Here is a 21523-nt window from a genome sequence, read left to right as displayed (position 1 = left end):
TGCTCTCTGCTGCTCAACCCAGACTCAAAGCCACTTCTTTCTCTGTCTTCTGTGCATGCCTTCCCTGAATGTGTTACATGGTCCATGTCCGGTGATTTGGTTCCAGTTGGAATTGGCAAAGCTCAGCTCAGGTTCAGCTCAATTCAAGAGAAGAAAAACATATAATGGTTTTACCTATTCGGCTCCACCCCCCAAGGGAACCCCGCAATCCTCATTAGGGCAGGATGGGCAGGGGGTGAAGCAACCGAGGGATCCTCCATCCCTCCTACCAAAGACCAGCTGCTGGGCTCAGAGCAGAGCCCGAATTCACAGATCCCCCTGCGAAAGGAAGGCCTGGGCTCCAGGAGATAATGCAAGAGCCTGAGGGTAAAATAAATAGGGGGAATGGAGTGCAGCAGCCTATCCTCCTTCCCGAATATCTGTAGAGTCAGGTGCTGGTGGAAGGAATTACAAATTGCTTTTTAAGATTCAGATACCCAAAAGCCCCCTAAGTCCTGGTGTAGACAGACTTGAGATGGCTTGACCTCACCAAATCTCCAGAAGTGCTTTAGGATCATCAAGATGGACGTCAACAGATAAGGTCCAGACTACCCAGGGGTCACCACGCTGTCTGCTTGGGCTACACCCAGTCTCACCAAAAGCACTGAGTCATCTCTTACAAGTCACAAGAAATCCTTTGTTTCTTTATGGCCACTAATCCACTCGTTAATTCCTGCTCCAGTGAAAGTTTGCGTCTTCTTACTGAGCAGAACTTTATTGACTCCAGCTTCCACCCCCTGGATCCCATCCAGCCTGTCCCTGATGCTTCCCAGGAGGTGGCAGTCACTTCCCCAGATGCACAGGCAAACCGGGGGAGTCTCAGGGATGAGACCTTGGAGCTGGTGGGTCTCACGGGTGCAGTCTGGGCAGTCAGGCTGGCGGCAGGGGAGGTGGTGGGGGACTTGCAGCCATGGGGCTGTGGTCTGCAGCCCTGCCTGGAGACCCAGGGACACACTTCGGGATTTACACCGAGTCACAGGGATGTGATCAGCGAGTCACGCTGTGTCTCGGGGTGTGAACGGGGAGCTCCTGGGGTGTGCCTGGGGTCACAAGGGTGCTGTCCCACGAGGGACACTGAGTCACGGGGCTGAGGTGTTCGGATGCAATGGCACTGCCTGTGGGCATGGGAGCAGGGAGGCGGCAGCGTGGGGTGCGTGGCTGCGGGAAGGGCTGCGAGGGAGGGGAAACGGGTACAGGACGTGATGGGGTGTCACAGGGGTGTGTGGGTGTGGGTGGGAGCTGAGCTGAGCTGAGCTGAGCTGAGCTGAGCTGAAGGAGCTCTCCAGGTGTGCTGGACGTGGCCAGGGTGGGAAGTGGAAGTCTCTGGTGCGGGGAAGAGAGCAGATGGCAATGGGGACAATGAGAGGGAGCAAGGGGGTAAGTGCAGCTGGGACAGGCGGGGGAGCGAGGTCCGTGGGCTGGGGGTGCGGAGATGGTCTGTGCTGAGGGAGAGGTTGAGCCGGGCAGCGGGTGCTCAGGCGAGAGCTGCAGCAGGAGTGCACGGTGCCAGCAGAGCCGCTGGCATTTGGGATGGGGACAGTGAGAAATGGGGATTGTCACCAGTGTGGGAGCACCGTGCTCGCATGATGTACTGACGTGGGACTGGGGGTGCAGGGGGATGGGAGCACCAGACATTTGGGGTACAGGAGGGGTGGCAGCACCGTGCACCAGGGGTGCGGGGGTGGTTGGAGCACCACAGATTGGGCATACTGGGGGATGGAGCCCATACACTGGGGGTGCAGGGGAATGGAGTGTTGTGCACTGGGGGTGCAGGGGGGGTGGGGGCACCATGCACTGGGGGTGCAGGGGAAGGGAACACTGTGCACTGGGGTGTAGGGGGAATGGAGGCACCGTGCACTGGGGGTGCAGGGGCGGTGGGGGCACCGTACACTGGGCATATAGGAAGGGTGGGAGCACCACGCATTGGGGGTGCAGGTAGGATGGCATGCAGGTGACACATGTACAGAGGCTGGGGCCGAGGTGGGAGTGCCCTGGCCTGGGGATGTTCTCGGCATGGTGGGGACATCTTGCTGCGACGTGGCCCTGGGGAGCAGCTGTGGTCAGAGCCCTGCGGGGTGGCAGGGCACAGCCAGGGAACACGCCAGGTCCCTGGGGGCTGTGTGTGGCACGGGCAGTGTGGCTCGCTGGCGGGAGGACAGCCTTTCCCAGCCGTGCGAGCAGTTGTGAATCAGCCATGTGAGCTGCTCCCCCAGTCTGCCTGCCTGCTCCACCAGCCCGAAACCCAGCCAGCTCCGCGCTGTGCCACACTGATCTATATCTCAGCCTCCTCTTGCTACCTGGTCGTGAGCCATGTGGGCGTTAGGGGCCGGTACGGGTGGTTTAGTGACAGCAGCCCTGTCCACCGTCGATCGCAGCTGTGCTTGGATTTACAAACCGTGAAGTCGGGCAGGAGCCCAGCGATCCAGGGGGGCTCGTGGTGCTGAGTGGTGTGTGTTAGGGGCAAAATCCTCCTGTCCCTGGACACCAGAGGGCTGGGGTTTAGGGATGGACTGGACAGTTCGGGGGCTGATGGACTCTGGCCATGTTTGGATGCTGGGAAGGGAAAATGCTGCATCCTCCAAACATGCAAGTGCGGAGCCGTCCCAGCCCACAGCAGCACTGATGTGTAAAACCTCACCGGCCACCCCGTCCGTCCTGCTGCCTGCTGCCTCCTCGGCCGTGAGGAGATGCACCCTCCTGCCTCTGCCTCTCCACGAGGGCTCTCAAGGTCCCACCTGGCTAGCATCCCACAGGGTTTTCCTGCCCTGCCCTGTTCATAGCCCAACTCTGCACCCTGCAGAGCACCCCACTTCAGCAGGGCAAGTCCTGCACCTTGTGGGGCTCAAGTGCCCCACGGGATGGCTGTCCTTGCTCCCCCAGGCTCAGGATGTGCAGCAGAGAGCTCAGAGGACCACGAGGGGCCCCTTCCCAGAGCTGTGCATGCCTTGGGGTGCCCTGGGGACATTCCCTGGCACTGGCATCCTCCCCACACCACCAAGGAGGACCTGGAGTAGGGAGAGGGGTACAAAGAGGCAGTCCATGATGCTGACAGCCTTCAGTGACAGCCACCATGAGTGTCACCAAAGTCCCCAGCTGGCCCCATTGAGCATCTGTCCCCCTGCCCAACCCTGGGGATCACATCCACCCCACAGCTGGACTGAGGGGCTGGAAAACACCCAAGTGCCAGGCTCTGAGCATCCATCAGTGTGAATATTTGGGACCAGAGAAGCACGTGCAAACCCCTGCACAGCACAGAACCGCCCACACAGCCCACGCAGCACGCCCCAGCCCCTGCAGCACATTGTTCCTGCCCATTTGTCGTGTCTGAAGGCTGCATGGGGGAGCTGGACTCTCAGCTGCTGCTAAAGGCAGCATCGTGCTGCTCTGCAGGGGTCTTTTGGCCATCATGGTACCCAGGACCTGTAGGACCATTGTCCCAAGGGGCTGTGTGGGTGAGAGCACCTCAGGGGCAGGGTGATGCACCAGGCTGTGGTGCTGGGGTGGGGGAAGCAGAGGGGAGGCACCTCAGAGGGCTGGCAAACTATGAGCTGAAGGGGTCTGATTGCTCCATAAACTCAGGGGATGGATGTGGGTGCCAAGGCAGCCCTGGCAGGGGAGCGACTGGGCTCAGGCTGGTGTGCCAGTGACTCCTCTGAGCTCCCAGCAGCCGATGCCAGCAGGAGCCGCTCGGAGCCAGAGCTGGACATGCACAGGGTGCAAACAGGGATGCTCACTGCAGCCTCCAGCCTGCGTCCCATCCCTCACCCCATGAGCACAGCCGCTGTACTGTGGATGGCCTGGGACGCAGGGGCACATGTCCGATGGATATCATCTCAAACCACCTGGACTGTGTCAGGGTGCCCACAAAAGCACAAGCCTCATGCACGTGCCTCTCTCCGTGCTCTTGCTGGGAGCCATCTGTCCATTGCTAGATGATGCCACTGGGCTCATGCACGGCTATGTGGGCAACCCAGCAAGTCTCTGGGGCACACAAGGTTGTGGGACCTGGCATCCTGCAGCTCCACCCTGAAGGAGTCTTAGGCACTTCCCACCAGCACCAGTTTGTCCAGGGGACAGCATTAGTCCCACCTGAGGGCCAAGGGCATTCCAGGGATGCCCTGCACAAGCCCTGGGAAACACAAGCCCACCTGCCTGTTGTACCAACTGCCACCGCACACTTTCCCAGGAGTCCGGGGCTAGCTTGGATGTGGGACCTGCAGGCAGGTTAGGAGGCAGACGACATTGCTAGAGCTGGCAGAGCCCAACCTGCAGATGCCTGGCCCCACAGAGGATCCAAACCCAGCCCAGACGCGGTCTTTCCCATTGCCTGTCCCAGCTCAGTGGCAGGTTCAGGGGCGAGGGACCCCACCTAAGCTGCCCTTCCACCCTGCACCATCTCTTGGTGAGGGAGGGCAGGCGAGGTCATGCCAGAGGTCTGTGGGCTCAGAGTGGCCAGCCAAGCCCCTGCCCCGGGGATGCGCATCCCCCCAGCCTCCCCGTTGAGGAGCGATGGGGACACTCCACCGCAGCGGCCCAGCCCCAGGTCCGGGGTCCCCATGCACCCCATGCAGCCAGCACAGCCAGACCCCCTGTCCCCAGGCAGGGGACAAGGACAGCACCCCAAGAAACTGCACCGCGGCAGCAGGACAGCACATGCCCAAGCGGGAGCCCTCCAGCTCCGGGCCACGTGCTGGGACAAAGTCCAGCCTCAGCATCGGCACTGGCCAAGGAGAAGCTCCAACCTGCCTCAACCTGCTGCTGCCCATCGCAGGGGTCCCCACCGTCCCGCCCTGCATCCTCGGGGGACAGCCCAAGTCCTCTGACATTGGCACCGGGTCCGGTCCAAACCCTGGCCAGCCAGCGCTGGGTCCGAGCCAGCCCAAGGCCGCCGTGACACTGGGCAAAGCTGTTTGCACAGCTGCACGTGGCGTGGCGAAGCGAGCCAGCCCCGGGAAGGCGATGTTTGGAAAAGCACCGGCTAATTTGGGACTGGATCTGTGTGGGTCAAGGCTCGGGGAAGGCACAACCCAGCTGCAGCCCGGAGGGGCTGAGCGAGGGCAGCAGAGCCAGGGGCGGGGGGATGCTGGCAGCGTACCCTACCTCTGGTTTATCTTCTAAATGAAGGCCAGGCTTTAATTAGCGGTGGAAACCGTGTTGGGAGTGTGAAAGCCGCTGTCAGAGGCCCAGCCACAAAGCTGGCGGGTGGTCACCCCGGTGCTGGGGAAGGAGGTGCAGAGCTGGGGGGGGGCAGGACAGGACCCATGCTAGCAGCTGCAGAGGGGACCAAGTGCCCGTGTGCGGTGGCAGGAGCTGTCGCAGGGCTGCAGCCCCCCCCCCGGAGCCCGCACAGGAGCCGTCCGTGTGTCCTTGGCGTGGGTGGGAAAAGCCCCGCTCTCGTGGGGTCTCGCCGCCCGCTCCGGTCCCACGCGTGTGTGTCCCCCCCCCGCCACCCTCCGGGGGATGCTCCCGGGATGTCACCGGGGGTGACACCGCGCTGCTGCTCGCCGGGGGCCAGCACGGCGGCCGGGGCTGAGCCCGCCGGGGGTGCCGGGGGTCCCGCGGGCGCGGGGCAGTGCCACGGCGGCGGGGGCCGAGCGCGGGCGGAGGGCTCCCTCTCGAGGCCCCCGGCCAGCACTGCCCGGCCCAGGGGCAGAGCCACCCCCCACGCGTGACCGTGGGCAGGTCCCCACGGGGCTCCCGGGCCCGGAGCAGCTGGATGGAGGCAAAGCGGCCACCACCGGGATAGCGGCCAGGAGGACGCGGGGACGGCAGAGGAGCATCATCCAGCTGCCTGAGGTGCCGAGCAGAGCAGGAGGTGATGAGAGCCACCAGCGTGGCCTCGGGGCAGCCACCAGCTCCTTCAGGGCACCCTCATTTTGTTTCCATCATTAATTAGAGGCTGGGTTTATCTGCTTTGCTCCTGGAATAAGCCAGAAGCCAAATGATGGGTCACACAAGCCAGAGCTTGTCCCACGTCCTCCACTACAAACACCAAAGGCTGGTCTAGCAGAAGACAAGAGTCACTCCCACTGCAGCGGAGACTCACTGAGCAACGAGCGTGCAACCTCCCACGGAGAGCACCTCCAGCTGGGGTCCTACCTACCCAAGAGCTAACGAACGTCTCTTGTTAATCAGCTTGATATGGTACATTACAAATGCTGGGCACCTGGATCAAGGGACAAGGCATCTTACCACCTCCTTGTGTTGGCACTCAGTGACGTTTCTTGTCCTGCTTCCTGTGAGCAAAACCCAAACTTGATATAGCCAAAATGTTTTTCCTCCTTCGCAGCCACGCTCCTGTCCTCTGTCCCCAAGCTCTGCCTGCTGCTACGCACCTCATCCCTGGGCAAGGGGCAGCATGGAATGACCACCCCATGGGAATTGTTGGGCAGCTGGAGATGGGTGGACACGTCAGGACATGAAGGACCTGCCCCAGTCGTGGGTGCCCTCTTCCCTGGGGGCTGGGAGAGCTGCTCAGCATGAGGATGTCACCTTTACATGTTGTGGGACAGGATGGGTTCAGATGACGACAGAGGAGCATGGTCACCACTCGCTCACCGCTGGGTGGTGGGTCCCAGCGGCAGAAGAAGATGCAGATGCAGGACGGCAGTGACAGCGCAGCGTCAGGGCTGGGACAGGGACAGGTGGCAGGGCAGGAGGTGACCTGTGCAGGGAGCAGAGTCGCCGTGCATGGGTGACACGGGGGAGCGAGAAGGCAGTGCCTGGCCCGTGCAAGGGACAGGGCAGGAGATCTTCTTCAGCAGCGGGGTGGGACGGGGCCTGGGGACGCTGCAGGGAGAGAGCGGTGGCCCCAGGGCACTTGGTACCAGCTCTCACAGGGCACTTCGTGTCACCATCCCCGGGGCACGTGGTGTCAGCCTCGCCAAGGGCACCCGGTGCCACCATCCCCAGGACACTTGGTCACCCCCCTCAGGGCACCCGGTCACCCCTTGGGGCACGGGGTGCCACCCCCCGAGGACACTGGGTGCCAAGCCCCAAGGACAGACCCCCGCTCACCCCTTGGGGCACGGGGTGCCACCCCCCGAGGACACTGGGTGCCAAGCCCCAAGGACAGACCCCCGCTCACCCCTTGGGGCACGGGGTGCCACCCCCCGCGCACTCGGACACCCCTCCGGTTGGGGCACTTGGTCCCACCCGGCCCACTTGGTCCTTCCCTCCCCCCCCCCCCCCGGCGCACTTGGTCGCGCCCGACTCGCCGCTAACGGAGCGGGACGGAGGGGGTGGTGGCGCAGGTCCGGGGGCCAATGGGGCGCTGGGGGGCGTATCCGGGGCGGGTGTGCGAGGCCAATAGAACGCGAGGGGCGTATCCGGGACGGGGGCGCGGAGCCAATGGGGCGCGGGGGGCGTGGCCAGGGCGCGGGGTCGGAGGGGATGCGGCTGCGGGCGGGGGTGCGGGAGCGGGTGGCGGCGGTGCACGGCGGTGCGGCGCTGCCCGAGCGCCTGCGGCTGTACGACGGCTGGGCTGCCCGCTACGAGCAGGTACCGGGCCGGGGGGGCCGGGGCCGTTCCGCTCCGCTCCGCTCCCCGGCGCCGCTGACCGCCGTGTCCCCGCAGGATGTGGCGGCGCTGGAGTACCGGGCACCGCACCTGGCCGCCGCTTCGCTCGCCTTCGCCTTCCCCGGGCCGCCCGCCGGGGCGAGGCTGCTCGACGTGGCCTGTGGCACCGGGCTCGTAGCGCGGGAGGTACCGGGCGGGCCGCGGGGGGCGGGCGGGGGGGAGCGGCGGGGAGCTCACGGTGCCGTCGGTCCGCCTGTCCCCGCAGCTTCACCGCCGCGGCTTCCGCCTGCTGCACGGCGTGGATGGCAGCGCCGGGATGCTGGAGCGGGCGCGGAGCACCGGCCTCTACCGGCAGCTGCAGCGGTGCGTCCTGGGCCGGGAGCCCCTGCCCGCGCCCGCAGGTAACGGGCCGGCACCGGGGGCGGGGGCTGCCCCGGAGGGTCCCCCCGGTGATGCCACGCGTGTCCCCGCAGAGCACTACGACGCCGTGACGGTGGTGGGGGCGCTGGGTGAGGGGCAGGTGCCGATCGCTGCCGTGCCCGAGCTGCTCCGTGTCACCCGGCCAGGTGAGGGGTGTCCCCTGCTCTCCCCTCCCCGCCGGCACCCCCGGACGGCGACACCGGGTCCCGGCGGAGGGGGGTCCCCGGCTGGGCGCTGGCACAGCCGGGACGTGGCTTTGTCCCTGCTGCCAGGTACAGGCAGGGACGTGCAGTGGCACCCAGGTCCCTGGCCCTGCCTGCCCGCTGCCTGCTGCACGACAGCATGTGCGTAGGTGTGATACCCTACCCGTCCCCTGCCCGTTCCCTGCCTGCCGGTCTCCTGGCCTGCCCGTTCCCTGCCCATTCCCTGCCCGTTCCCTCCCTGCTGGTCTCCTGGCCTGCCCGTTCCCTGCCCGCTGGCCTGCCCATTCCCTGCCTGTCCTCTGCCCACTGGCTTCCTGGCCTGCCCGTTCCCTGCCCGCTGGCCTGCCCATTCCCTGCCTGTCCTCTGCCCACTGGCTTCCTGGCCTGCCCATTCCCTGCCCATCCCTGCCTGCTGGCCTCCTGGCCTGCCCGTCCCCTGCCTGTCCCCTGCCCGTCCCTGCCCGCTGTCCTGCTGGGTGATGCCCAGGAGGGTCTCCCTGCCTCCCCTCCGCCGTTCCGAGGGATGCCATCCCCAGCGGGGGACACCTGATGTCACCGTCCCCTCTCCCGGCAGGAGGTTTCCTCTGCCTGACGACAAGGAGCAACCCCTCCAACCTGCGGTACAAGGCGGAGCTGGAGGCAGCGCTGGAGAGGCTGGAGAGGCAGGGAGCCTGGCAGAAGGTCCTGGCCCAGGAGGTGGAGCGCTGGGAGAGGGCCACCTCCGAGGAGGAGAGCACCCAGGGCACCGGCTACATCTCCGGGGTGGTCTACATCTATCAGAAATGCCCCGTGCCCCCCCTGGAGCAGGGCTGAGAGATGATGTGGCACTGGGGGGGGGGAAGGGTTGAGCACTTGGCCCCTGGTAAAGCCCAGCCCAGCGACCCCCTCCCAGAGCAGGGCAGCTGCTGGGGGGTGACAAGGTTTGTGGGGAGCAATCAGAGCCAAAACATCCCCAGTCCCTTCCCTGGCTCCTTCCCCCCCCCCCAAGATCTGGGCCCTGGGGACATTGTCTGCTCATCAGTGTGGGGAGGGTCTCCCAGTTTCACCAGGGTCTCCTGGGCACTACCATTAGCTGTGACATTCTGGGACCATGCCCAACACTTCGGTCCTCGCCTTGGCATCTCACAGACCCACCTGGCTCTTCACAGCCATCTCCTGTCCGGGATGTCTTCTCCCCACCATACCCACCTCCCAGCCCTCAGTCAAAATCTGGATCCTGCATCTTCCTCATCCCATGGTCTTTACCTGCTTCCATTGGAGGTGGGTCCCCATTGCCATGTCCTGTGTTTCCCTCGTCGTCCTCCCCAGGAGCCCTCCCACATGGCCATGGTCAAAATCTAGATCCAGCTTCATCTTCCCCACCCCAGAGCCTCATGGTCTTTACCTGGGGACCACTGGAGGTGGGTCCCCATCACCATGTCCCGCAGTCTGCCATCCTCATCCTCCCCAGGAGCTAACCCAGTGCACCCTGAGGTGCAGGACACCTCCATGTCCCAACCGGGAGCAGCTGTGCCCAGGTGACACCCAGAGAGAAGCTTTCTGAGCACTACATCGGCCTTTCATCCCACAACAGCTGCCTAAGTCTCTCATTGTCCTACAGCTTTGCAGTTAATGGTCTGGCTGGGAAATGAGGCTGGAAGAGTCTTGAGGAGCCGCCTGGCATTGCCTGCCCAGCCTGTTCCCCAAGCCCCTCGCCGTGCTGCCTCCACTTTTCCTCCTCCGCTGCTCCCTTGGGAAATTTTTTACCCAAATCTCTTGCTGGACTATTTCCCTTTTCTCTCCCCACAGACCTGTTCCCACTTGTCCCGTTCCCACTGCCCTGGGGAGCAGGTTACTTCCTTCCCCTCGGGAGCCCTTCCCAGCTGGCTATCCCACTTCGCCCACACTCGCCCTCCCTGTGGCTCTTGTCACTCTTCCGCGTTGCCCCCCAGGTCTTGGGGTCCCTGTTCCCATCGTGGGGAGCTGCCCTGCTCCCCTCTCACCTGTTTGTCCCCAGCACTGTCCCCTGGGCAGTTGGGGGTCGTGGCTGTCCCTGTCCCTGCACTTGGCTGTTGAATAAACCCCGCTGCCTGCACTGCCTGCCTGCCACGTGTTGTTCCCGGAGCAGTGGGGCTGCGGACCCTCTGGGGTGGGCAGGGGAGGGTGGCCAGGAGTGGGGGAGGGGGGATTTGGCTTTTCTCTGGGGTCCCCTCCCAGTCCCTGAGGGCTCGAAGGATGGAGTTCTGGGAGCCTGGTACCCCCCTGTGCCCCTCTCGGCTCTCAGCACCCTCTCCCTGCCTCAGTTTCCCTACTGGGGGATACGCAGGGAGCACCTGCCGCATCCTCGTGGGGACATGGGGACATGCCAGGTGCAGCCCCTGAGCTGGCGGCAGGCTGGCAGGGTGTGACGCCTTTGGGACACATTGCCATCCTCCCCCCACCGCGCTGCTTCAAAAGGAGCCCAGGCAGCCTCGGTGGCACCAAGATGTTTATGGTCCATCGCCAGCGCAACCCCGGTGCGCGGGGAAGGGCACGGGCAGGAGGACGGTGCCTGGGGTGCAGCCAGCGTGGGGACGGGTGGGAGGGGGCAGCGTGGGGTGGGGGGGGAGCGTGGAAGCAGGATGGGGACAGTGGTGGTGTCCCTTGGGCTGGCACCCGGGCGTGGTGGGTCACACATAGTCCTTCATGGGGTAGCCCATCGGGCTGCAGGTTTTCACCGCTCTGTACTTCTTGGGGTAGGGGTCCTGCTGGGACGGGGGTCCCGAGCAGCACAATATGCCCCCGCCAAAGAGCTGGAGGGCACTGGAAGCCCAGCCGATGTAGAGGGCAGCCCCCAGCTCTCTCTTGAGGGCCTCGGGCACCATGGGGTTGTAGAAGTTGCTGACGATGCTGTTAGCAGACCAGGAGACAGGGATGAGCAGCATGATGCTGGCCAGGATGAAGATGGCGCCTGCCACGATGGAGATCCTGGTCTTGGTGCTCTTGTCATCCACGCAGCGGGTGCAGTCTGCACCCGAGATGGCGGTGAGGAAGGCGAAGAAGGCCACGAAGATGGAGGTGACCACCAAGGCGCGAGCCGCTTGCAGGTCAGAGGTGAGCTCCAGCAGGGAGTCGTAGACCTTGCACTGCATCTGCCCCGTGCTTTCGTACACACAGTTCATCCACAGCCCTTCCCAGAAGACCTGGGCCACCACGATGTTGGAGCCGATGAAGGCCGTCACCTTCCACATGGGCAGCGCGCAGGTGAGGATGGAGCCCAGCCAGCCCAGCACGGCCAGCATCAGCCCACCCAGCTGCATCGTCATCGTCGCCATCGACAGCACCTGCAGGGACAGGGCACAGCCGTCACGGACATGGCCTGGAGCCGGGAGGGCTTTCTGAAAAGCGTGGCCTTCATGCTGGCTGTGTCCTGTTCTCCATCTGGGTGGGAACGGCTGCAGACCAACATGGGGCCATGTGGGGCATGGGGCATTGCTCCAGGACATGGGGACATCTATGGCACTGAGCACCCAGACCCTGAGGAGGCCGAGGTGCAGTAGCTCCTGCATGTCGTGCTTTTTCCCCCTCAACGTCCCCCCAGCACAGGACAGTTCTCTGCCATCGCCCCATCCCAGCTGGGCCACGCACATGGCGAGTGCCAGGGAGAGGCCAGCTTTTGGGGCGCAGGCTGAGGGGCTCGCCGAGCCCATCCCAGCACACACCAAAGCGCAGACACCCCCCCCCCCCACCCGTGCACCCCACACTCGCCCCACGTCCTGCCGTGGCAGCTGCCCCACAGCGCCCGCCCCACAGCACCCACCCCATGCCCTGCTCCATCGCTGGTGCTTCAGCCTCCTTGGCTGCAGGCGTCATGCCAGGAGGCACGGGCAGGCCAGGCAGCCCCTGCCCTCGCTGCAGCACCGGCTGCTCCCCATTCAAGGGCAGGTCTTGCCCTTGGCAGCCACGCTGCAGAGCCCTTTGCACCCGGGATTTCCTGTCTGGGGCGCTGGAAATGGGTCAGAGCTCAGCTCTGCCCCCAGCACGGCTGCGGTGTGCAGCACATCCAGCGATGCCCGCTCTTCCTTCGCACGGGGAGCAGCACCGAGAGGGCAGACCCACGGCGAGGGGCTACGGAGCCCGGGGTCACTGCAGGCATCGCCCCTGTACGCCCCGGAGAAGAGGGGTGGCCAGTACGGGGGGGGGAACGCGCTGATGGCTCCACCACAGTCACATGTGGCCGCTGTGGCCCCCGGCTCAGCCCACATCGCTGCTCAGCCCCGCACGGAGCAGAGCCCCTGTACTGCCACGGGGCACAGTGCACCCGTGGGTGCTCATGCCCGTGCTTTGCAGCCGAGACCAGCTGAGTTTTTATGAGCCCTGAGCAGCAGTGTGGTATCGGCTGTGCCTGGCACACCCTGCGGCGCTCGCAGGAGGTTTCGCTGTTGTTTCTCTGGTCCCGGTTTCGGTTTCTCTGGCCTTTTCCCCCACTTGGCGTCCCTGCTCCTTCCCCAGCACCTCTCATCCCTTGGCATCCCAATGGGCGCCCGGTGCTGGGGCTTTGCCAAAAAAAAAGTCCTTGTCTCCCAGAGAAAGGGGAGGTCAGGGGGCCAGGACGATGGGAAGCCACCCTAGGCACCCTTCCCAGCCAGTGGGACCTGGGCCACCGGAGATCCCCGAAATGGGGCACGCGGCTGCCCACAGCGGGGGTGAGCAGTGGCCCCGTGGATCCCAGTGGGGGCCCTCACTGGAGCATCATGCTCACATTTCCACTGGACCACTGGCACCACAGGGCCACGGGAGTGTTTTCCACCGTTTTCATTCCTAGCAAGGGGATGGGGGGAGCTGGGGGCCCCCATAACCACATGAGACACCCAGAGCCAGGCAGCCGCTGTCGCCCATCGTCCCCACAAGACACGAGGCAGAAGGGAAGGATGTTCCCAAGCTGGGGGAGCGCCGGCTGTGCTGTGGCGCAGCTTGCCATGCCTGAAGCGAGATAGGCAAAACAGCCGGCATTGCCCACGCCGGCCCCAGGGTGCTCCCAGCCAGGAATGCCAGGTGGCCGCAGGGCCAGCACGCCCCAACCCGCCCTCGCCGGCACCCATCACCTTCTTCCTGCTCAGGGAAGATTGCACCAGGACAGGCATGGGACAGCCCTGATGCTGCGTCCAGCACCACCAAGGCATTGTACCATGGAGGCACCCGTTGTTGCCCCCTGCCCCCGAGAGGAGAGCGATGGGTGATGCTGGAGCAGGGTCAAGGGGTGGCTGGGATGGCGGGAGCATCCAGAGAGCAGATTCGGGGGATCTCAGGGGGATGGGGGTCCATGGCACAGGAGTACCGGGCTGTCCCACCACCAAGGCCGGTGCTGGAGAGGGTAAAGAAAACGAAGCACAGCGGGGTCTGAGCAGCTGCCATTTAATGTGGGAAGGCTGCGATGCGGAGACGGACGACGGCACAGCCTGGGGGGGGAGCACTGTGAGCCACCCCCTCCCACCCCCAGCCCGGGCACCCCACTCGGGGGATGCCGAGGGGGGCCATGGGGCTGGGCACATCCCCACGGGACAGGGTCGGGTCCTGGGAGTCGCCCCCCTCCGTGTGGGTGCACAGCCCCACTCTGCTCCCGCCTCCCCGACAGGTTCTCCCTGCCCGGCCGCTGCCTTCCCACTCCCAGGATAATGATGCCCCCGCCCCGGGGAGCTGCCGCGAGAAATCTCACGTCTGTGCAGCCGCTCCAAGCCCCGAAAGTAGGTCAAAGTCAAAATTTAGGGTACAGGCAGACGAGAGCCCCCACCGCCCCTTGAGATCCTGCCGGGGTTTGCAGAGCTGCCGCGTCCCCATGGCTGCGTGGGACAGGTCTGCTGTCCCCACCGGCACCACCGCCCGCCCCGAGGGACACGTCCCGGGGGGGATCGTGCCCGGCGAGAGCCCCGTGCCACCCGCGGGACCTGCATCACCATGCGGCGCACCCCGATACCGGGAGCCGGGAGATGCTCGAGGGGGGTCAGGTGGTGCCTCAGAGAAGATGCCACGGCTGGGTGCTCTGGGGGGGGGGAGCGGGACCCCTGCCGGGGGGGGCAGCCAGGACAGGATCTTCCCTGTCTCAACCGAGATTAAAGAACCAGCTTCAGTCCCCCAGTGAACAAAGGCGGCTCTGTCTGCCCTCCCTCACACCGCCCCGGCACCCGGCCCTCCCTGCCCGGCTCCCTGCCAGCCCCCAGCCCAGCCGGTGGGGGGGGAGGGTCCACAGGCCAGGGGCGCCCCGGGAGGTCTTGGCTCCCCAGAGCGGCTGGGGGGGTCCAGGCGGGCGCAGCAGCTCCTAGACGTAGTTGCTGGCTGGCAGCGAGCGAGCGGCCGTGAACTTGGCGGAGTAGGGCTTCTCGCCCCGGGGGGGGCAGGTGCAGCAGAGGATCCCCCCCCCCAGCAGCAGGAGCGCGGAGGCTGCCCAGCCCACATAGAGGGACGAGCCCAGGTCCCGCTTCTGGGAGTCGGTGACCAGTGGGTTGTAGAAGTCCCGGATGATGGTGTTGGCTGACCAGGAGACAGGGATGAGGATGAGGATGCCAGCAATGATGAAGATGATGCCAGAGAGGATCATGACCTTGGCTTTGGTGGTGTCGTCCTCCACGCAGTTGGTGCACTTGCCGCCAGCGACAGCGAGCAGGGTGCCCAGGATGGCCAAGACGATGGCCACCACCACCATGGCGCGGGCGGCTTGCAGGTCCTGCGGCAGGGCCAGCATGGAGTCATAGACCCTGCACTGCATCTGCCCCGTGCTCTGCACCACGCAGTTCATCCACAGCCCTTCCCAGATGATCTGCGCCACCACGATGTTGTTGCCGACGAAGGCCGTCTCACGCCACATGGGCAACGCGCAGCAGAGGATGGAGGCCAACCAGCCGATGACGGAGAGGGCAATGCCCAGCACCTGCAGCCCCATGGAGGCCATCGCTCGCTGCCGGCACCCCGATCCTCCTGCAGCACAGTGACAGCCGCCGGGACCATGGCAGGCATTATATGCCTTCGCCAAGGGAGGAGCACGCCGCAGCCGCCGTCCTGCCGCCGGCACCGGATGGAGGGGTAAAACCAGTTTCCCGGGATTCCGCCGCTTGCATTTCTCCCCGCAGCAATGACACTTAATATCCTGGCTGCTCCCATGGAGGAGGATGCAAGGGACCAGGATGAGGCCACCCAAGCACGGGAGCGTGTCCCACTGCTGCGCGTGGGCAGCTTGGAGGTGCCAAGGGCAGCTGCTGCGGTTCAGCCTGCGATGCTGAAGAGGAAGAATTGGCATCCAGGCATTGCGATGCCTCTGCCATCGCTGTCAGCACCTCCTGCTCCATCGCCCAGATGGGGTCCCTCCATGCCTTCGTGCCTCAGTTTCCCCCCAGCCTGTGGGGCAGCTGCTCTGGCAGCAGTCCAGGCTCCAGCCCCGCGCGGCCCTGTGCCGGGGGAGCAGCACGCTGTCCCTGCCCCGCTGCTCGGCTCCGTGCCCAGCGGGACACAAGCGGCTCTTGTTTGTTCCCTGGCGTCCGTCCGTACCAGCGCTTCCCAGCCCTCCATCAGCCCTCGGGCGGGAGGTGTCACCGCCCAGACCCACAAACCGGTCGGAGCAGCTGCTGGCTCCCCGCAGAGGAAAGACGGTGCTGCCTGGGGCGAGGGGGGGCAGACCCCAAAACCCACCCCACCTCGTGCTCCTCCGCCAAGCCGGCATTCACACGGCAGCCCTTGGTCGCAGGCCTGCTGGCGTCCCGCTGCTGGTGCTGCCTGCGCTGCCTGCGCTGCCAGCCAGGCTTCGTTGGGGGCCGCGGGGGCAGAGGGGGTCTCAAGGTGTCCCGCTGGGGACCGGGGTGCCAGGCACAGGCAGGGCAGCCGGGCCGGCAGGGCCACGTGGTGCTGGCAGCGCTTTGGCACAATCGGCTGTACCCACTGGCCAGGCTGTGCCGATACCAGTGCCGATGCCGATACCAGTGCCGATGCCAATACTGATGCTGACGCTTTGGGCGCTGCCTGACCTCTCCTCCTGTAATCCACAAGCCCATGCACACACACATCCCCTCCCCGCTCCCTCCGAAGTCCCTCCAGCATTCGCGCAGGCGCAGCACGAGGCCAGACCGACCGCAAGGACGGACAGATGGACATTGCACCGTTCCCCCACCCTGGCTTAATCCTGGGCCTCTGGAAAAGATAAAAGGGCCTGAGATTATCTTAGTTTTTCCAAGCACTGGGGTTACCAATCTGACCCACTCACTTGTTCAGTGTGATGGGCTGCCCACCCCGGGATGTCCCCAGGCGGTGGGCTGAGCTGGGCGGTCCGTGCACCGCGGTGCTGTCAGGATACCACCAGCGCCTGGGCTGGGGATGCTGGTGCCCGGTGCAGCAGGAGCGGGCAGGGCAGAGCCCAGGCGCTGGGGGACGCCCGGGTCTGACTGACCGGGGGGACAAGCTGGGGTCCTGCCTGCCTGACCTGTGCCCGAGGAGCCACCAGGCACTCGGCCGCACTGGGATGCTCCGTCCATCCATCTGTCCTGCTGGAGCACCCGCATTACTCGCATACCAGCGTGCCCACCCCGAGCCTTGTGGTCAAGGGCTCCCTTTAATCCGCGGGGCTCTGGAGCATCCCCGGACCGGACTCTGCCTGAGGCTGAGCGTGGCTCTCACCTCCCAGCCAGCTGCTCTAACCACCAAATTATTTGAGGTTGGAGAGAGGCACGCGCCCACGTGTGCGTGCACCTCGCAGGGGCCGTGTCCCCGCAGGCACATGGGGACGTGCCTCCGGCTGCAGACAAATGGCGAGGTGCAGAGGAGCATCAAACGCCCGAGTCGCTCACGCTCCCCCTCGCAGCCAGAGCAGGCGCCAGCAGGGCCCTATGACAGCCAATTACTGTAATTAAAGCTGGAATGTGACATATATTCAAACTGGTGGCTGCCACCCAGAAACGGCCCCCGTGCCCTTCCCCACGGCCAGCCCTGCGCCCCCGGCGCTGCCAGCCAGCAGGACAGACGGACGCAGGCTCGGCAGGGTCCGGAGGACCCACAGCCAGCCCTTGGTTGGGGCAGCACCCCGTCCCCAGCGCCGCTGAGCCAGAGGGTGCTGGTGCAGCACTGGTGGGACCGCGGGACCACCCAGCACCTCAGCACGCGCCACTCGGGGCCGTCACTGCACACGCACCGGCCCCACAGCCCCATCCCAGCTGCCCATGCACGGGTGCATCTTGCAGGACCTCAGCCCCGGCTTCGTCCCAGTGCCACCTGCAAGGAGCCACGGTGCAGGCACGTGCCCCAATGGGACCACAGCCCACCTGCTCAGCAGGGAGCTCCTCCACCCAAAACAGCGTGCTCGCCCATCCCGAGCCTTTGCCACCCAGCACCTGCCCCAACACCCAGCCGGGTGCAGGTGCCCTGCCCCGAATCCAGAAGGATTTGCAGGACGCAGGGGCTGAGCTCCTGTCCCTGCTGCACCACATGGTAACAGAGTCAGTGACGGCAGAGCTCCTGTCCTGGCACATCAGCCACCAGCCCTTCGTGGCTCAGGAAATGCCCTCCACCCTCATCCCCGCTTCATCAGGATGGGGACGTGCTGCAGCCCCACGGCTGGGCAGCGAGGCCATTCCCGAGAAGGGAGGCAGGATTAAACCCGGTGTCACCGCGCTGCCGGGCACCGCCGGGTGCACGGTGGAGGCTGTGCCACCCTGACCTTGCTCGGGGCAGAGGACGCCCCGCGGGGAGAGCACTCAGGGCACGAATCCTCTGCCAAAGGGTCTGGGGACATCCCCACCTGGGACACGGGGGACATTTCCACCTCACACACACCTGGCACCAGCTCAGCCCCTCATCCCCCAGCACCCACATACGAACTCGACGCTCTGGCTACCTCGAGGTCCCGAAAAAGCAGGCGAGACTTGTCGGGGAGCAGTGATCCGCCGGGATCTCCAGCTTCACACCCACCGAGCAAGGCACAGCCACCAGCCCTTCCGCTCCGCCAGCGTGGAGCTGGGCAGCCTCTCCCTGCCGGCGGCCGGGGATTAGTTACCGGCAGGCCGGAGACTGAATGTTCCCAAAAAAAGTCCTTGCCCAACATAAACCCCCCCCCAACCCACTCAAATATGCAGCGTCAGGTTGTTTCCTGCTACGGGAAAGCAAAGTTTAATCGGCTCGGCAGGAGAGGAGCCGTGTGCCGGGAGCTGCAGGGTCCCTGGGGGGATGCAGCCGCAGGGCAGCAAGGGCTGCTGCAAGAAACGGGACCTTTGGCCTGAAGTCGCTCCAAAAATAAAAGCGCTGCTCAATTTGCTGAGCAAAAAGTGGCTCCGAACGGGGAAAACACACCGAAGTGCTGCCGAGGTGGTTGTCAAAGGGACAGGGGGAGACGACGGGGCCACGGCTCGGGATGGGGGATGCGAGCGGAGCAATGGGGTCCCCCCACAGGCGATGCTCGGAGGAGGAGGATGCTGCAGCAAAGCCCTGGGGAAGCCGATCCGAAGCCATCGGGGTGGGGATGCCCCGGGCACACTGAGATTTCGGGCGGCCCGGCATCCCCCGGGCGAGCTGCCAGCCCCCTGCCAGGTCCTGCCGGACCGTGCCCCCCGCCGCCCCCCAGCTCCCCGTGTGCCGGCTGGGCGCCGGCGATGCCGGCAGCTCCGTCCACGCCCCGCCGGCAGACAGAGCTACCATTGATGCTCGAAGCCGCCTTACCTGCTCTCTGCCGCCGCTGAAGGGGCTTCAACAATGGGCTGCCTGTGTGCCCTGGCCGGGGCAGAGCCAGCAGCCCCGCGCCTGAAATATAAGCAGCCGAGGCGGCATTTACCGCCCCGGCCCAGCTCCCCCGGGGGGGAAACATGCCGTCACTCCCGAGACCGCAGGGGAGGGGGAACACCCCAAACCCTGTGCCGGCTGCCGAGCGCACGTGAGCGGGACATGGCCCCGCTGCGCCCGGGGCGGTTTCTGCCATCACCTCCCGCTCACCCCCGGGGTGCTGGGTGCGGGGGACACGATGGGGATGGGGGATGCCCACGGTGGGTGTCCCTCCGTACCACCGCAGGTGTCCTTCCCGCGGCATGGGCCACCAAACTGGCGATGCTCCCACAACCTTTGGGTCTGACCTTCGTCCAGGGTCACCACATCACGGGGGGGCAAACCCGTTCCCATGTCACCAGTGGCTCCATGTGGCCACCCCACCTTGTCCCCATCCCAGGGGACCCGCTGTGGGCAAACGTCCCCCCATCCCTTCCCGGCTGTGGGGGGGAGAGCAGAGGGGCTTCACCGGGGTGGGGGGGGCGCAGCAGTGGGAGGGATGGGGATGCTCCCAGGACCCCGCAGGGACACCAACCCCACTCAGCTGCTTTCGGTAAACACCAGCAAGCCGGTTTGCTCGCCACAAGAATGCATCCTGAAGCGCGTGGTGGTGGCCGGCACCCCGAAACCCCAGTGATTTGCCCCTTCCTCCACCGTGAGTCAGGCAGCGGCAACTGCCCTGGGCCGGTGCGGCACCCTGCGCACAGCCTGTACTTTGGGCAATTTGGGATGACACAGTGGGGACGCGGCACGTGGGGCTCTGATTGCAGGGTCGGGGGCTGCAAATCTTCATCCGCCCAGTCTCACCCCATCCCTGCCCTGGTAGCCCCTGCCCCAGGGGTATCCCCACTGCCCCAGGGGTATCCCCACTGCCCCCTACACCTCCCTGGGGTATTGCCCTCTTCCCCTTGCCCCACATCCCTGCCTGGGGTACCCCCTGCCCCACAGCCCCTGCAGCCATGTCTGTCCGTGCAGCTGTGGGTGCACGTGCTGGTGTAGCTGCAGCCGTGGGGGTGCTGTGGGGTGCACGTGTGCACCTGTACCGCCGTTGTGTGCCTGTTCGCCTGTCTGTGTGTATCTGTCTGTCTGCGTGTGCGGCCATGTGTCTGGGTGTCCCTGCCAGCAGAGGGGGTGTGAATGTGTGTGTGTGTGTGCGCGCGCCTGTGCGCACCCGCACCCCGGGGCGCTGGCACAGCCCTGCCTGCACCCTGCCAGCACCCCTGCCTGCGGACCTGGGGGGCCCTGGGCCAGCCCGGACCCCGCTCTGTTTGGGGGTGGGGGTGTGGTGCCAGCAGGACCCCAGCAGGTCTGACCCTGTACCCACCGTCACCTGCCGGCAGCACCAGCATCACGGGCACCCCGAGGTGTCTCCAAGGGCAGGGACCCCCCCAGCACCCCCCAGCAACAAGAGCACAAGGCCCTGGGGTGCTGTTTGCGTGGGGCCCCCCTCGGCAGTGCATCTGGGGGCACCCCTGGGTAACCCCACAGCCACCAATCCTGGCCAGACGTGAGGGGCTCGGGGTGCCCTTGGCAGGGTGATCAGGGTGCAATGGGGTGGCAGAAGCCCCCCTGGCCAGATACAGGGAGTTTTGGGGTGCCATGGGGTGGCAGAGGCTAACCTGGCTGGATACGTGGTATCGGGGTGTCACAGGGTGGTGGAGGCCAGATGCAGGGTTCTGCAAGGGGCCAGAGGCCAACCCAGATGGATACAGGGTGCTGGGGTGACACGGGGTGACACCCGCTGACCCAGACAGATATGGGGTGTCGGGATGCTGTGGGGTGGCATAGCTGACCCCACTGGCTCTGGGGGTTCAGGGTGCTGCAGGGCAGCAGAAGCTGACCTAACCAGATACAAGGTTTCGAGGTGCTGTGGGGCATCCAAAGCTGACACCACCCCCCCCCCCGGCTACGGGGTGTCAGGGTGCTGGGGGGCTACAGTCAGATGGATGCGGGGCTTCCCCTATCGCAGACCTTGGGTGCCCAGGCAGGGAGGGCTCCCTCCACGGCGCCGACTGCCAGTATCCCGCCGTGCTCTTGAGTAAGTTAATAAGTTGTAGAGGAGATTTCAGCGCAGGCAGGGAACAGGCAGGAGCAAGCCTGGGGCCGGCGATCACATTCCTGGGGGGGGGCAGGGGGGCTGGAAATGCTGGCACAGCTGCCGGCACGCAAGATTGGGGGGACAGTTGATGGGGGACACACACACCCCCCACAGCCATGGGGCTGCCGCTGCCAGATTTGAGTATGACTGCAGGCAGCCTGCCTGCACCTGCCTTGTTTGTTTTTTGTTTTTTTTTTTTTTTTAATCCCTTCCTCGGCTGCCCGTTCGGGTTGATGGGGGTGACGCTGTCGGGGCGGTTACGTGCGTTATCAGCTTCCTTCAAGGCCAAAATATTTCAGCGGGATGAGTAAAGATATTTATTATCCAGTCGGGGGATCCCCACTGCCGCTCCCTGCTTGGCAGGGTGGGAGCAGGAGGGGGCCGGGCGGGGGGGTTCCCCCCCCCACCCGGCCCCCTCCTGCTCCCACCCTGTCAGGTAGGGAGCACCCATGGGTCCCCTGGGATGGTGGTGCAGGATCAACGACAAAAGGGGTTGCAC

At 65.3% G+C, this 21523-nt stretch overlaps 3 protein-coding genes across 7 annotated transcripts; 1 reads left to right on the top strand and 2 right to left on the bottom strand.

Annotated features, from left to right (window-relative positions):
• The first annotated feature begins 7413 nt into the window (after window positions 1-7413).
• On the top strand, window positions 7414-10254 carry METTL27 (methyltransferase like 27). Of its 4 annotated transcripts, XR_008579929.1 has the most exons (6): window positions 7425-7539; window positions 7615-7743; window positions 7823-7958; window positions 8031-8123; window positions 8755-9697; window positions 9781-10254. XR_008579929.1 is itself a non-coding variant. In XM_054847953.1 (5 exons), the coding sequence occupies exons 1-5, from the start codon at window positions 7432-7434 to the stop codon at window positions 8991-8993; spliced, it is 705 nt and encodes a 234-aa protein (XP_054703928.1). In that variant the 5' UTR covers window positions 7414-7431; the 3' UTR covers window positions 8994-10254. The 4 variants fall into 4 exon arrangements, 2 of the variants coding, with proteins under 2 accessions (XP_054703928.1, XP_054703927.1); XM_054847953.1 differs by having other exon boundaries at window positions 7414-7539; window positions 8755-10254; XR_008579928.1 differs by having other exon boundaries at window positions 7431-7743; window positions 8755-9440.
• Window positions 10255-10767: 513 nt separating this feature from the next.
• On the bottom strand, window positions 10768-18886 carry LOC129214982 (claudin-4-like). Of its 2 annotated transcripts, none has more exons than XM_054847441.1 (2): window positions 18828-18886; window positions 10768-11482 (listed from the first exon to the last, which is right to left on the bottom strand). In XM_054847441.1, exon 2 carries the CDS (start codon window positions 11471-11473, stop codon window positions 10829-10831), a length of 645 nt encoding a protein of 214 aa, XP_054703416.1. In that variant the 5' UTR covers window positions 11474-11482; window positions 18828-18886; the 3' UTR covers window positions 10768-10828. The 2 variants fall into 2 exon arrangements, with proteins under 2 accessions (XP_054703416.1, XP_054703415.1); XM_054847440.1 differs by lacking the exon at window positions 18828-18886 and adding an exon at window positions 18010-18137.
• LOC129214981 (claudin-4-like) lies at window positions 14455-18216 on the bottom strand. Its single transcript, XM_054847438.1, is given in 3 exon segments — window positions 14455-15086; window positions 18038-18098; window positions 18100-18216. Coding segments are annotated over 3 exon segments (810 nt in total).
• Window positions 18887-21523: the final 2637 nt, after the last annotated feature.

This window comes from Grus americana, chromosome 19, assembly GCF_028858705.1.
Source record: "Grus americana isolate bGruAme1 chromosome 19, bGruAme1.mat, whole genome shotgun sequence".
Lineage (NCBI taxonomy): Eukaryota > Metazoa > Chordata > Aves > Gruiformes > Gruidae > Grus > Grus americana.
Note: the sequence above shows the minus strand (reverse complement) of the source record. Positions and strands in the feature narration are given on the sequence as shown.